Source organism: Monodon monoceros, unplaced genomic scaffold (assembly GCF_005190385.1).
Source record: "Monodon monoceros isolate NGI ecotype Baffin Bay Population unplaced genomic scaffold, NGI_Narwhal_1 Super_Scaffold_12, whole genome shotgun sequence".
NCBI classification, from domain to species: domain Eukaryota; kingdom Metazoa; phylum Chordata; class Mammalia; order Artiodactyla; family Monodontidae; genus Monodon; species Monodon monoceros.
Window position 1 is genome coordinate 157,414,395 of NW_021703768.1, and position 14,136 is coordinate 157,428,530.

At 60.4% G+C, this 14,136-nt stretch overlaps 1 protein-coding gene across 1 annotated transcript; it reads left to right on the forward strand.

The window, feature by feature from the left end:
* The first annotated feature begins 5,124 nt into the window (after positions 1-5,124).
* On the forward strand, positions 5,125-13,630 carry ABHD17A (abhydrolase domain containing 17A). The gene is made up of 5 exons (XM_029218394.1): positions 5,125-5,254; positions 8,662-9,198; positions 10,326-10,520; positions 12,887-13,066; positions 13,158-13,630. The coding sequence occupies exons 2-5, from the start codon at positions 8,867-8,869 to the stop codon at positions 13,381-13,383; spliced, it is 933 nt and encodes a 310-aa protein (XP_029074227.1). The 5' UTR covers positions 5,125-5,254; positions 8,662-8,866; the 3' UTR covers positions 13,384-13,630.
* The last annotated feature ends 506 nt before the right edge of the window (positions 13,631-14,136 follow it).

Genomic DNA, 14,136 nt, shown 5'->3' on the forward strand with positions numbered 1-14,136 from the left:
GTTGCAACTGAGAATATTGGCCGCCTTAAGATGGGGTCACCTGTTTCCTGCGCAACAGGATTGGGGGAGAGAAGTTTTCTGCAAAGCCTTTTAAACCCTTTGAATTTTGAACCATGTAAATATATTTCCCATAAAAACATAAATCAAAGTAAAACTTTTTTTTAAAAATTTATTTATTTTTGGCTGTGTTGGGTCTTCGTTGCTGCGCGCGGGCTTTCTCTACTTGTGGCGAGCGGGGGCTACTCTTCGTTATGGTGCGCGGGCTTCTCATTGCGGTGGCTTCTCTTGTTGCAGAGCATGGGCTCTAGGCGCGCGGGCTTCAGTAGTTGCAGCACGTGGGCTCAGTAGTTATGGCTCGTGGGCTCTAGAGCACAGGCTCAGGAGTTGTGGCACTCGGGCTTAGTTGCTCTGCGGCATGTGGGATCTTCCCGGACCAGGGCTCAAACCCGTGTCCCCTGAATTGGCAGGCGGATTCTTAACCACTGCACCACTAAGGAAGTTCCCGCAAACTGTTTTTTTTTAAAAAAGACCGACAGCCTAGTATAGGTCCGCATACCTCAGGGCTTCCGGTTTTTTCATCAAAGGTTGACCATAATCTTTTTACTTAATTTCCTCTCTTCACTTTGAGGATGTTTTTCTGTTTTCTTTTATATTTTATTTTATTTTTTTTATTGGAGTATAGTTGCTTTACAATGTTGTGTTAGTTTCTGCTGCACAGAAAAGTGAATCAGTCATACGTGTACATACATCCCCTCTTCTTTAGATTTCCTTCCCATTTAGGTCACCACAGAGCACTGAGTAGAGTTCCCTGTGCCAGCAGTCCCCAAACTTTTTGGCACCAGAGACCGGTTTCACCGAAGAAATTTTTTCCACGGACCGGGGGCAGGGGGCGGGGGCTGGGGGTGAGGGGGTGGGGGTGATGATTCAGGCGGTAATGCAAGCGATGGGGAGAGGCAGATGAAGCTTCCCTCGCCTGCCCACCGCTAACTTTGTGCTGTGCAGCTGGCTCCTAACAGGCCAGGGATGGGTACCTGTCCGCGGCCTGAGGGTTGGGGACCCCTGCCCTGTGCTATAAAGTAGGTTCTCATTAGTTACCTATTTTATACATTGTAGTGTATATATGTCAATCCCAACCTCCCAGTTCGTCCCACCCCCGCTCCCCTTCTTGGTAACCATAAGTTTGTTCTCTACATTTGTGACTCTATTTCTGCTTTGCCAATAAGTTCATCTGTACCATTTTTCTAGATTCCACATATAAGCGATATTATACGACATTTGTTTTTCTCTTTCTGACTTACTTCACTCTCTGTGACAATCTCTAGGTCCATCCACGTCTCAGCAAATGGCATTATTTTGTTCTTTTTTATGGCCGAGTAATATTCCATTGCATATAGGTACCACATCTTCTTTATGCATTCCTCTATCGATGGACACTTTTCACTATTGTAAATAATGCAGGGATGGACATCTATGGATAGAACTTGCTATCTTCATCAGATTATTTACTTTGATTCCTACAAGGAGAATTCCTTCTTTCCTCTCTCCCTCCTTCAAACATTCATTGAGCACTGACTGAATGCTAAGCCCCAAGCTAGGCACCAGAGACGCAACAGGAAACCAAAAGGATACCAACGCTGATGCCTTTACTCTTGGAGCTCAGGGGCTAGACCGGTGCTTCTAGAACTTTCTGGGTGATGGACTTGTTCTCCATCTGTGCCATCCAAACTGGGAGCCCCCAGCACCAGGTGGCTCTTGAACACTTGAAAATGAGCCCATAGCAACTGGAGAAGTGAAATTTAATTTACTTCTAATCAAGTCATTTCAATTTATTACTTTTTTTTTTTTTGCAGTACGCGGGCCTCTCACTGCTGTGGCCTCTCCCGTTGCGGAGCACAGGCTCTGGATGCGCAGGCTCAACGGCCATGGCTCACGGGCCCAGCCACTCTGCGGCATGTGGGATCTTCCCGGACTGGGGTACGAACCCGCGTCCCCCTCATCAGCAGGCGGACTCTCAACTACTGCGCCACCGGGGAAACCCAAGTCATTTCAATTTAAATAGTGGCTTGTGGCTGACGGCCTCCATATTGGATAGTGCGGGGCTGGAACTTATGGCTCCAGGTGGGATTGATCTCGGAGAGAGACAGCAGTGAGCGGGGGCTTGAAGTGTGATCTTAGTTCCCCACCCAGGAATTGGACCTGGGTAGCCTGGATGAAAACCAAGAATCCTAGCCGCTAGTCCAAGGACTAGAGGCTAGAAGCAAGGTTCCCCTGGCTCTTGCCCGCATTGAAAAATGCATTTCTCAAGGAGGCAAAAACTGTAAGAAACAGGTACAAAGTCTGTTATTAGAGACACAGCACAACAAGCGGGAGAGCACACAGAAAAACAATTTGTTTAGTTAAGACAGAAGCAAGGCAGAGATGCACCCCTGGACAGAAAGATATGGGCGTCCCCACTAAAGAGGAGGAGCGCAGTAAAGGGGCGGTTAAGTCATTCATATAGGGCAGTTCTTCCGGGTCTTTGTTTACCTTTGGCCAATTATCTGGCTTATTTTTCCACACCTGAACTGCCCTAGGACCTTCCACAGCACGTGTGCGCAACTTTTTTCCAAGATGGATTCCAGCCCAGAGGCCTATGGGGGTCCTTGGCATCACCTATTATGGGGTGACGCCCCCTCCTTTTTGTCCCCAAAGGAAGGTTTCTGCGCATGTGCGGTGTCTCCCTTGCCCCAAGGGTGGGAAATATGTGACCTCTTGATCTTTTCCTCAAACAGGATTGCTTTTAAGACCATTGATTCCCATGGTCACGTTATTTTGCCAATGGGTTGAGTGTCTCGGGAGAGAAGGAAAAGCACAGCATCCCGCCAGCCTGAGGTCTGTGCTGGTGGCACCGAAAAGCTCATGGAGCCTCCCTCCACCCTCCCAAAAGCCTTCCTCTGGACTGGGAACTACCCTCCTCCTGTGCATCCATTGATTCATCAGACAGCATGGGAGACAGCTGGGGACCTGGTGGGTAAGAGCCTGGGTGTCTGCCCCGGGGAGCTCATGGAATGGGGGGAAGACAGATGACAAGCAAACAACTCAATAAAATGATGTCAAGTTCTATGATGGAAATGAATAGGGTGTGGTAGGGATTTTGACTGGGGGTGGTCAGGGAGGGCTTTCTGAGGAGGTTATATTTGAGCAGGTGCTTGAAGAGGAGGAGAAGCCGGCCATGTGTCTATCTGGGGGCACTCCAGGCAGTAGACACCACTTGTGCAAAGGCCCTGAGGTAGGAACAAACTTGGCAAGGATGGTTTGGCTGGGGCAGAGAGAGCAGGGGCAAAAGAGGTGGGGAAGGGACTTCTTTGGTGGCCCAGTGGTTAAGACTCCACATTTCCAATGCAGGAGGCATGGGTTCGATTCCTGGTTGGGGAACTAGGACCCCACACACCTCGTGGTGCAACCAAAAAAAAAAAAAAGAGATGGGGAAAATGGGCCAGCAGCTGCATGGCAACACCAAGCAGGGGCTTTGGGGAGGGGAGGAGAGAGGGGTGACTGACCTTCTGAGACCTTGGCGCATTCACAGCAGCGCCTTCATCCTTTCAGAGTGTCCTCTGGTTGATGGGGGAACTCCGTGGGAGCGGGTCAGGCCACATTTGGGTGGGGACTAAGCCTATCCCCACATCCTGGCCACCCCCTTCACAAGTGTTCCCCTTGGGGCATTTCAGTCCTGGTTGAGCTGGGCTTTCTGGAGGTGCCACTGCTCTGGCCCTTTCTAGCCCAGGGGAAGACGGCCTGGAGGGGAAGATGGGCAGGGGAAGGAAGCTGCGGACAGGCCTCTTCCTGTTCTGGCACAAGGAAACTGGAAGGAGCCTGGCCCAGGTGTGACCTTTGGACCTCAGGAGAACAGCTGATGCCAGGAGCCCTGAGGGGGGCAGCCAAGGCAGGAGGACTCCGGGGTACCCCTCAACAGCCCCCTGGCACATGGCTGTGGAAGGTGGCAGCTGATCCCGGGGCCGGGGGCCAGAGGAAACCGGCTGGAAACTACCTCTGGACAGTGTCCACTCCTGAGCCTAAGCCTCTCCGGGAATGGGGCCCTGGGGGAGCGCTGGCCAGGGAGGCTTATCTCCGCAAATGAAGCTGAAGGTTAGGCTTCCCGGGGAGGAGAGGGGCCTGGGGTTGCCTGCAGCTGGTGGGGCAGATTTTGAGCTGGAATAGGCTTGCCGGCCCAGGGAAAGGAACACGCAAAGGGCGGAGGCCTGGAATGACGAGGCTGTCCCACTAACTCATCTCCCTGACTCAGGCTGGGCCCTGTTGGCCTCTGCAGCCTTCCTGCCCCTGTCCCTGTCACTCCTCAGGAAGGCCTGCCCTGACTACCCTCGAAGAGATTCCCTGGTCAGCTTCAGCCACACCGCCACTTTGCTCTCAACTGACATCCTTTTTCATCTCCCCTACCTTCAGCTCGGTAACCATCCGCCTCCCTGCCCGCGGGGTGAGCTGAGTGGGAGGGGCTCGCGATCCATAATATTTTACTATATTATTTATTTATTTGGCTGCCCCGCGCGGCGTGCAGGATCTTAGTTCCCTGACCAGGCATGGAACCCGTGCCCGTTGCAGTGGAAGTGCAGAGTCTTACCCACTGGACCTACTGGACCGCCAGGGAAGTCCCCGATCCATAATATTTTAATTTCACTAGTAAAAAAGCCAAAACCAAGGCAAAAGAACCCATGATGAACAAAATAAAGGCAGGATCACTTGCCTTACCCCAGTCAGGGGCCTGGTTCCAACAAAACTTTGTGGGGTTTTTAGTAGTGCATTAAAATATATTTTTTTATGTTGACTACTGAGTTTTTTGGCACGCTGTAAGCTTATTTTCTAGGAGTCCTGGCGCTGGAATGAGTGAAGGATCGAATGAATGGTTGTGAGTCTCCACTGCCTGAAACCTAAGGGGAACCCAAAGCCCGGGCCCGCCCACCCACTCTTGCCCCGCCCACCACGACGTGGTTCCGCCCCTCCAGGGAGCCAGCTCCACCCCCAAACCCTGCCCAGCGCCCAGCGCCCGGCGCCAGGCCCCCGGCCCCTCCGGCCCTCGCGCACACCTGCGCGTCACTTCCGGGGCGGCGGTGGGAGTGAGGTTCACTTCCGCCAGCGGGGGAGCGGCGGCGGTGGCGGCGCAGGAGACCGGGCCGGGGTCCCGGGGGATCGACGGACGCACGGGCGGGCGGCCGGGAGCCATGGAGCGCGGCCCCGGGGCCGGGGGGCGCGGGCCGCGGCGGTGAGTGTCCTGCAGGGGCTGGCGTGGCTTCGCGGAGCGGTCTCAGTGCTTCTCGCGGCCGTCTGGAGAGCCGGGCCGGGCCGCGAGGCCGGGGCAGTCCGGCCGGACGCCCCCGAGACCCCGCACTCCCGGGGCGGCCGAGGTCGCAGCCGGAGGACCCCAGGATCAGGGCCAGGGACCGCGGGACGGCGTCTCAGACTCCGGCAGAGCCCCGTCCGCCGTCCATTCTGCCCTCCGACTTGGGGTGTGTTCCCACCTTTCCGGGTACGCGGCCCCGCCTTCGGGGAATGCGCTGTCCGAGCCGCATACTCTATCCCCGGCCCCGAACCAGTGCCCCAGCCTGACACCCGGACCCGCCGAAGCAGCCGGAGCCCTGCTTCCTAAACGTCTCCAAGACACCTCTGCCCTTTCGCGGGCGTCCTCTGGCGGGCTGGGACACCTGGACAGGCTTCCCAGCCTTTGCTCCAGTCCCATCTCCAGGCTACAGCTAGGGCATATCCACAGCTTCTAACCCACGGGCTCCATTCCCAGCCCGGGACTCCTCCAGGGCTCCTCCTTTTCCCCCAGGATGAAGTCCAAACTGCAGCAGGGCTTACGGGCGCGGCCCGACCCAGCTCTGGCTCTCTCCAGGATCCCTCTGCTCTCCTCTTCCTCCCAGTATCCCTCTAGCCTGGGACCCGCAGTTCCTGGAACCCGCTGTCACTTCTGGGTTTTGCCTGTTTTCTCCCCTCCGGGCACCCGGCACTTTGCCTGTGCCTTTCAGGCTGACTGGCTGAATGAGGTGCGGTCATAGTCGTCCGTATTTAGGTCGTCCTGGAGTATTGTAATTGCCTGGTTCCATGTTGGTCCTCATGACACTGCCAGCCTGCACCGGGCCCGGCAGCGGGGTGTCCGATTATGTGCTTGTGGGTGAAATCACTGGGCTCTTGGTGCCAGGGGTGCCTGCCCAGTGAGTGAGGCATCTGGATGTGCTCTGTCCAGTCCGAGGCCAGGCTCTCAGGTCACATTCAGTGACATCCATAAAAGACAGCGGGAGGTCCCAGGTCTGCGTGGCTTGAGAAGAGACCTTCCCCCCTCCCTGTCAGATGTCAGACCTGGCGGACTGTAGCGTCCCCCTTTCCCTTTTGCCCCTGGTACTTTGTCCATTCGTTCAGTCAGTGTTTACTGAGCAAGAACAGGTAGTAGTCTTGCCCTCACGGAGTTTCTCTTTGGTTTGAGGGGTATGGTTGAACATGCAACTACAAGCTGCAGAGACAGATCTGAGCCATGAGAGTGTGTGGGGGGGGCCGACCCTGTTTGGAAGGGTGCTGGAAGGGAGATGTGAAGGGTGGGTGGGACAAGGGTCACGGGCTCTCTGGTGAGATTAGGGGAACTGCTGGGGCTTCGGCTCTGAGTCAGGAGAAGGCAGTGGGGCTCATCAGGGGAGAGTGAGGTACAAGATGCGTGAGGCTGGAGAGGTCGGCTCCACGCCTGGTGCCAACCTGGCAGATCGTGGTGAAGGCTTTGATCTCTATCCTGAAAATAGTGGGGCTACTGGGGCACCCCAAAAGGGAGGTAGCATGATCAGATTTGTGTTGTGAAAAGATCTTTTGGCAACTGGGGTGAGAATGGCCCAGAGTGGGTGATGGTGGCCCAGCCGGGGGTGGGGGTGGGGACCGGCGAGGAAGGAGACTGTGCATGCCCCAGGCAGAGTCAGCAGGCCCTGTGACGGGCGGATCTGAGGGTGCAGGGAGGTGTCAAGGATGGCACCCCGGTTTCTGGCTTGGTCAGTGGGACGTTGTCCACCTTAGTATGCCTGTTCATTCTCGGGTCACCAGAGGCCTCCTACCTGCCCACCGGCTCTCAGCCAGACCTTCCTCTCAAAACAAGCCTTCCCTGTGCCACCCAAACTCCAGACCCGCCAAGTCACCAAAAGCACCAGGGCAGTGTCATCTGTTGGGGCCTGGGCCTCTTTGAGAATGTGTTGGAGCAACATCGGTTTGGTTGACACTCTGGAGGGGGAGGGAGGGTGTCCTGGGCACTGTGGGGTGTTGAGCAGCACCCCTGGCCCCGCCCACTCAGTGCCATTAGTAACCCCCTCGCCCCCAAGTCATGACAGCCAAAGATGTCTCCAGACCTTGGCAAGTGTCCCCGGGGGGCAAACTTGCCTTCGTCTGAGAACAGTGTGATGGACTTGTAAAGCGAGCATCCCACCTGGGAGTCTGGGGGCTCCTGGAGGCGGTCCGTGTCCCCGCCTTGGCTTTAGCCACCCTCTCCCACACCCCTCCGTGTGCCCCCATCCGAGTGACTGCAATGCGGCTCTCTGCAGCCCCCGGTCTCAGATCACAGGTCTGGAGGGAGCAGGTGTATTTCTGGGCCTCAGACTGCGCCGACCTGCTGTGCATCCGCGTGTCCCTGGCCCAGTGGTTTACAAATGCTGTGGCCCCGAAACAGAACGGACTCAGGTGCTCTGCTGCTGACACTTGAGTTGTGAGCGTGTGTCCCTCCCTCACTCCAGGCTGTAGGGAAAATGTAGTAAGTGAGTACTCCGTATTTTCAAACCTCTGTATTTTCTTCCGGTCTCCCTGTTGGCAGCTCCATGTACGATTGTAGTTGCTTTAGCAGTTTCGCTGTAGTCTGTTCTAGGCCACGTTTCACAGGACATTCTGCGTTTCTTCTCTGAGCGTGGCCCATTCCACCACTTTCTCCTCATCTTATTCACTGTCTCTGTGACCTGAGTGGTGTCTGATTGATAGACGAGGAAACTGAGGCCCAGGGAGGCTAAGCGACTTGCCCAAGGCCACAGACACCTAAGCTGACAGAGCTGGGGAAGGAACCCCAGGCTCCCATGACCCTGCCCTGCCTCCCCCCTGCAGCAGGCTGACCCCTGGGCCTGGCCCCAAGCACTGGAGAGAGCCATTGTCTCAGCCCAGTAGGCCTTCCCAGCCTCGAGATGTATCCTGCTTTTGTTTCCAGAGCCTTTGTTTGTTGTATTTCCTCTGCCTGGGCTCCTGTCTCCGGACTTCGCAGGCCCTGGGAGCTGGGAGCGTGCTCCTGGGTCCCTGTGGTCAGCAGTCGGTCCTCGCCTGGCTGAGCTGTGGCACCTGGGGGTGGCAGATGGGGATGGGCCCCAGGGCAGAGTCTGGGCCAGCCGTGTGGACAGAGGCATGGGGCGGGGGTGGGCTGGGGTGACGTTTCCCAGGGCCTGGAGCAGGAGCTGTGCCCGGGAGAGCTGGGTGGGCCAGGGCTCTGATCGCCCCGCACAGCCTGCAGGCCGAGGCTGGGTTGATGAATGGGCTTAAATGGCAAGAGTTGGTGTCTGCCAGCGGAGGAAGGGTGGTGGCAGGCGGGGTCCTGGTCAGGTTTAGGTCCCACCAAGGTCACTTGGGAGCCCCAGGGGAACTCCACATCTTGCTGTCCCCCTGCAGGGTTTCCCTCTGTGCGACATGGACACACGAGGCTGCGAGGCTCCCAAGGGCTCAGCTTGGACCACGATGGGGCTGGGCTGCAGCCTCCTAACGGGGCTCTCGTCTGGGGCGGTGGCTGGGGGTCGCCCTGCCCCCTGCCCGTGTCTCCGAGCACCCCCATCCCTCCCCTGCCGGGCGAGGCCCGCCCCGGGGCCCGGCGCCCGCCATGAACGGCCTGTCGGTGACTGAGCTCTGCTGCCTCTTCTGCTGCCCGCCCTGCCCCGGCCGCATCGCCGCCAAGCTCGCCTTCCTGCCTCCAGAGCCCACCTACTCGCTGGTGCCTGAGCCTGAGCCCGGGCCTGGTGGGGCCGGGGCCGCCCCTTCGGGGACCCTGCGGGCCTCGGCCGGCACCCCCAGGCGCTGGAAGCTCCACCTGATGGATCGCGCCGACTTCCAGTACAGCCAGCGTGAGCTGGACACCATCGAGGTCTTCCTGACCAAGAGCAGCCGGGGCAACCGCATCTCCTGCATGTATGTGCGCTGTGTGCCCGGCGCCAGGTGAGCCACATGGACTCGACCCCCCGGGGTAGAGAGACCGGGTGGGGGGTGGGAGCCCAGGATGTGCTCCATCCTCAGGGCTCTCGTTTCGGCCACTGGTGGCCCCTGGAGGGCCAGAGACTGGCGAAAGCCCATCTGGAGGTGCGGGTGCCCCGGGGATTCTTCTCGCCAGAGGGGCAGCAGATGAGATCTGCCCATGGCCACTGAGGAACTGCCGGGGGCCCTTCCACTTGCAGCCCTCTGGGGGGCCCTCTCGGCACCCTGTCTTGTGGACAAGAACCCTGAGGCTCGGGGGTGGCTCTGAGTGGCTGCATCACGTCACCTGCTCCATGTGGAGCCGTATGCTTCCGGGTCTCGGTGTTCACCTGCCCAGGACTGGTCTCCTGGGCCCTGGGTGCCTGGTGAGGCCCGGCACCCGCTTTGGGCCGGTGGCCCCTGAGGCCTGGCTGGCGGCTTGGGCCAGGTCTGACTGCCGGAGCCCTACAGTGGTGCAGAGGGGGACCTTCCAGCTGCTTCCGCCTCAGAGCAGGCTGGGTCCAAAGGGCAAGCTTTTACCTTTCAGCTGGGCTGGGCTAGGGCCACAGCGGGGCTGGAGGAAGAAGGCTCTGCAAGGCTGTCAGCCGGGATCCAGCCTGGTCACCTGCCATCGGCATGACTGCCTGGCAGGGCCGCCATGGGGCACAGGGCAGAGGTGGCGGCCCGGGTCATTCCCTGGAGGAGCGGGAAGAGCTGCACCGCGGTGAGCGGGGCTTGGCTCTCTTCGCCTGTGGTCGGAGGGCCGCGTCTCATCCTCCAGGATGGTTCCGAGCAGTAGGCAGACGTGCCTCCCATCCTTGGGCCGTCAGAGTCCCTCCAACAGGAACAATTCCAAGGGAGAGGTGGCTGCTGCTCAGGGCGTCAATGTGATGGTCACTGCGGCTTCCTGGGCTCACGCTGGGGGTCCACCTATGCCAAGAAGGTGACCGGTGGGCCCAGCGGCCCCCTTTGATGAGCGGAAGCCTGAGGCTCCACTGTGTGTCATGGCCTAAGTCACGCCGGGCAGAGCCAGGCACTGTTCCCCTCGGCAGGGCTCCTGCCCCCTCCGCCCTTCGCCGTCTGACCTGTGCTTCCCCACTGCCCACCCCAAGGTACACGGTTCTCTTCTCGCACGGCAACGCAGTGGACCTGGGCCAGATGAGCAGCTTCTACATCGGGCTGGGCACGCGCCTCAACTGCAACATCTTCTCCTACGACTACTCGGGCTACGGCGTGAGCTCGGGCAAGCCCTCCGAGAAGAACCTCTACGCCGACATCGATGCTGCCTGGCAGGCCCTGCGCACCAGGTGAGCTCACGCGGTGGGGAGGGGCTGGCGGACGTGTCTCCTCACAGGTGGCTGGACCTGGTGAGACCAGGTGGGAGGAAGCCCAGGTGGGTAGCCCCGCGGGAGAGGGAGCTGGTCTGCGGCCACACTGGGCCACAGGAAGAGGCCCGATCCCTGTTCCCCCTGCAGGGTGACAGGCATGCTTGGTGTGCAGGGGGAGGGCGGTCCTCCAGCCTCCCTGGGGGGGGGCCCTCCTGGGAGCCGCTGGCCTGGGACTGTCCCCATGGGAATGGAGGTTCTGCCTGGAGGGAGGGGGCAGGCAGAGGACGAGGCCCCTCCTGAGCCCAAGAGGTGGCGTGTGAGGGCGGTGTGAAAGGACTCTGGGAGCCCCGAGGCTGAGGGAGCACTTGGGGTGCAGGGAGGGGCCGGGCCTCTGCATCAGGGTTCTGGTCGTGGAGCTTGGCCTCATCCTGAGGAGGGTCTCCTCTGGGCCTGGAAGGTTCTGTCGGGCAGCTTCGTACCCAGCACAGTCCTGGTGGCTGGAGGGAGGTCAGCTCCTGGAGGCTGGGTCCTCCGCAGGCATTGTGCCCAGCACACAGCTGCTTGCTTGACTCAGACAGGGCCCCTGCTGTCTGGTCTACACCTCCGTCCCCAGACCCCACTGCCCCGGTCATCCAGGTCCTGGCAGCCCCCTTCCACCCCGTGCTCGCTCACTGAAGCACAATAGCTCAGTCTCTGTGCAGAGATGGCCCGGCGCCCTGTGCTGCTCTAGAGGGAGACCCACCCAACCCCACCCTCCCGAAGGTGGTGCCCTCTGCCTGCCCAGGGCCGCCCCATCTTGGCCCTGCCTGGCCGACTGGTGCAACCAGCTCCTTCAGGGACCACAGCCAGCCTGCCATGGGGAGGCGGGGCCCTGGTTGCTGGAGTGATGCACCAGGCAGTCCCTGATGCAGGCCCTGGGAGCAGGGTCCCCTGGCACCACCCTGGCACTGGGGACCCGTGCTGCGTGGCGTGGTGCAGGTGTGTGTCCACACTCAGCTGCCGCAGCCTGTCCCCACTGGCTGGGGGTCGCTGGCAGAATCATATCCCGCCGAAGGGTCAGGGGTCTGAGCTCTGTCATCCATCCATCTGTCCTGCTGCCAGCCTTGACCTCCAGAGACCTGGTCCCTCAGACCCAACAGCTGAGAATCAGCAGGAGGGTGGGAGGCTGGGGCCCAAGTGGTGGCCTGGGGCGGGGCAGGCCTGGAAAGAAGAGCTGTGTCATCCGGCACCTGTCATGTTTGTCCAGGTGGAGACAGCCAGGTGGCAGCTGGGGGTCCCTGCCTGGAGCTGGGTGATAGGACGAGGCTGGTGCTCAGCACAGCAGTACTCATGGTGAACCAGGGAGCAGGTCGGGGAGGAGCTTGCAGGGTGGTAGGCACAAGGCCAGATGGCATCCCCGAGGCCTGGGGGTTGGGGCCAGAGGACAGGGACGGGGGCAGATGGCGCCTGGGTGCCCAGGTGGGTTGCCCAGGTGAGACGAAGACCTTCCCTGGCCACTCGGAGAAGGGGCACCCCCTTTGAGATCAGGATGTGGGTGTGGGGAGGAAGGCCGTGGAGGCCCCCTGCAGTGGGAGGGTGGTGAGTGGGTCCTTGTGGGGTCAGGAGAGGACTGTGCTGGGATGGCGCTGGGGGAGGCCCGTGTGGAGGGGGTGTGTGGGTGGGGGGTCAGGACCTGGCCACTGTGTAGGAAAGGTGCCCAGGGAGGGAGGTGATGGCCACCCCCTCCTCCCCTCAGGAGCCGCTATGCCTGCTCACCCACGCTGTACTAAGCAGCTGAGGGGCCGCAGACTGGCTGAGATGAGCGAGGACGAGGCTGCCTCCATTCCCCGAGGCCGGGGGGGGGGGGGGGTGAGGGTGACGGGTGCTGGGAGGAGGACACACCCCCTTGCCGTGCGACCTGGAAAGGCTGTCGAATTCCGAACAGCGAGGACAGGAGGGCCCCAAGCAGGTTCTGCATGTGGCCCTGGTCGAGTGTGTGTAGGGGTGGGGGTAGCCTGGTGACCAGGAGGAGCAGGAGAGGCCCCAGGGATCTGCCCCCAGGAACCACACAGCGCAGGTACAGCCCGCACAGGTGCACTGCCCAGGTGTGACCAAGTAGATGCTGTCGAAACTGAGGGTAGAGCTGGGGGCTTGGGGCTGCGGGCAGCCAGCTCCCCTCACACCTGTGGGTCCTGCCTCCCCTGCTGAGCGGACCGCCTCGGGGCTGGGAAGCAGGGGAGGGTGCCTGGGCGCCACCCTATTGCCAGGAGCCTAAGCGGAGAACAACGGGGGACTGCACTAGGAGGGCAGGCAGTGGGAGGGGTGTGCGTGTTGCGTTGCGGCTGATCTACCCCCACCGCCGCCAGGTACGGCATCAGCCCAGACAGCATCGTCCTGTACGGGCAGAGCATCGGCACGGTGCCCACCGTGGACCTGGCCTCGCGCTACGAGTGCGCCGCGGTGGTGCTGCACTCCCCGCTCACCTCGGGCATGCGCGTCGCCTTCCCCGACACCAAGAAGACCTACTGCTTTGACGCGTTCCCCAAGTGAGCGTGGAGGGGGGCGGGGCCGCGGGCGGGGGTGGGGACCCAGGGGGCGGGGTTGGGGAGTGGAGGCCTAATGTGCCCCGACCCGCAGCATCGAGAAGGTGTCCAAGATCACGTCGCCGGTGCTCATCATCCACGGCACGGAGGACGAAGTGATCGACTTCTCGCACGGGCTGGCGCTCTACGAGCGCTGTCCCAAGGCCGTGGAGCCTCTGTGGGTGGAGGGTGCCGGGCACAACGACATCGAGCTCTACAGCCAGTACCTGGAGCGCCTGCGCCGCTTCATCTCCCAGGAGCTGCCCAGCCAGCGCGCCTAGCCTAGCAGCAGGCCCGAGCCGCGACGGGACCTCAGCAATAAGGCGGCGCCCGGCCCCGGCCCCGGGGGCTGCATGTGAACCCCCAGGCGCCCCACGTCCTCGAAGCAGCTGGCCGGTAGGGGTCGGGCCCTGACCCGGCCCCTGGGCCGTGGACAATGTACAGGCGACGGAGCTATGCTCTCCTTTCCTTTTGGAAGCAAAACGAAGGAAAAACGTGAGAACAGAAATTAAAGATTTAAGATTTTAAGGTTCCTCTCCCTTTCTTGGCTCATGCGTGCTCTTCCTGGGGCTCAGCAAGCACGAAGAGGGGGCCGGGCTTTGTCCCCAACCCCCCAAGGAAAGTTCACAACTGCGGATGTCAGGTCACTCCCTACAGAAGAGGGGTCCAGTTCGAGTCCTTGGGGCTGCAGGTTGCCTGGGTGGTGACGGAGGGGCAGCAGCATTCGAACCCAGGACGCTGCGTGCTCAGAGGGCGCGCCTGGGGAGGGTGGTGGGCTTCCTGTCTCCGAGACAACCCTGGGGGTGGAAGTGGCCGCCGCCGATTTAGGCTGGGCCTGCTCCGGGCCCCCAGAGAGGCAGACAACCCTTCCGTGCCCGTGTGGTAGACATCGCAGGGCTGCTCTTCCCATCCCACCCCACCCCACCCCACCCCACCCCACCCGTCCTCGGCTCCCGCTGCCCAGAGAGCTAAGAGAGTCTTGCAAACGGGGACGCTTGGGTCCAGTGGAGGGCAGTGGCAGGTCCGAGGCCGCG

Excerpts from the sequence above, each read along its gene's own strand:
- ABHD17A (XM_029218394.1), top strand. The coding sequence starts at position 8,867 with ATGAACGGCCTGTCGGTGACTGAGCTCTGCTGCCTCTTCTGCTGCCCG. Across the intron at positions 9,199-10,325 it reads CGCTGTGTGCCCGGCGCCAG|GTACACGGTTCTCTTCTCGC; the intron begins GTGAGCCACATG and ends GCCCACCCCAAG. Across the intron at positions 10,521-12,886 it reads TGGCAGGCCCTGCGCACCAG|GTACGGCATCAGCCCAGACA; the intron begins GTGAGCTCACGC and ends CACCGCCGCCAG.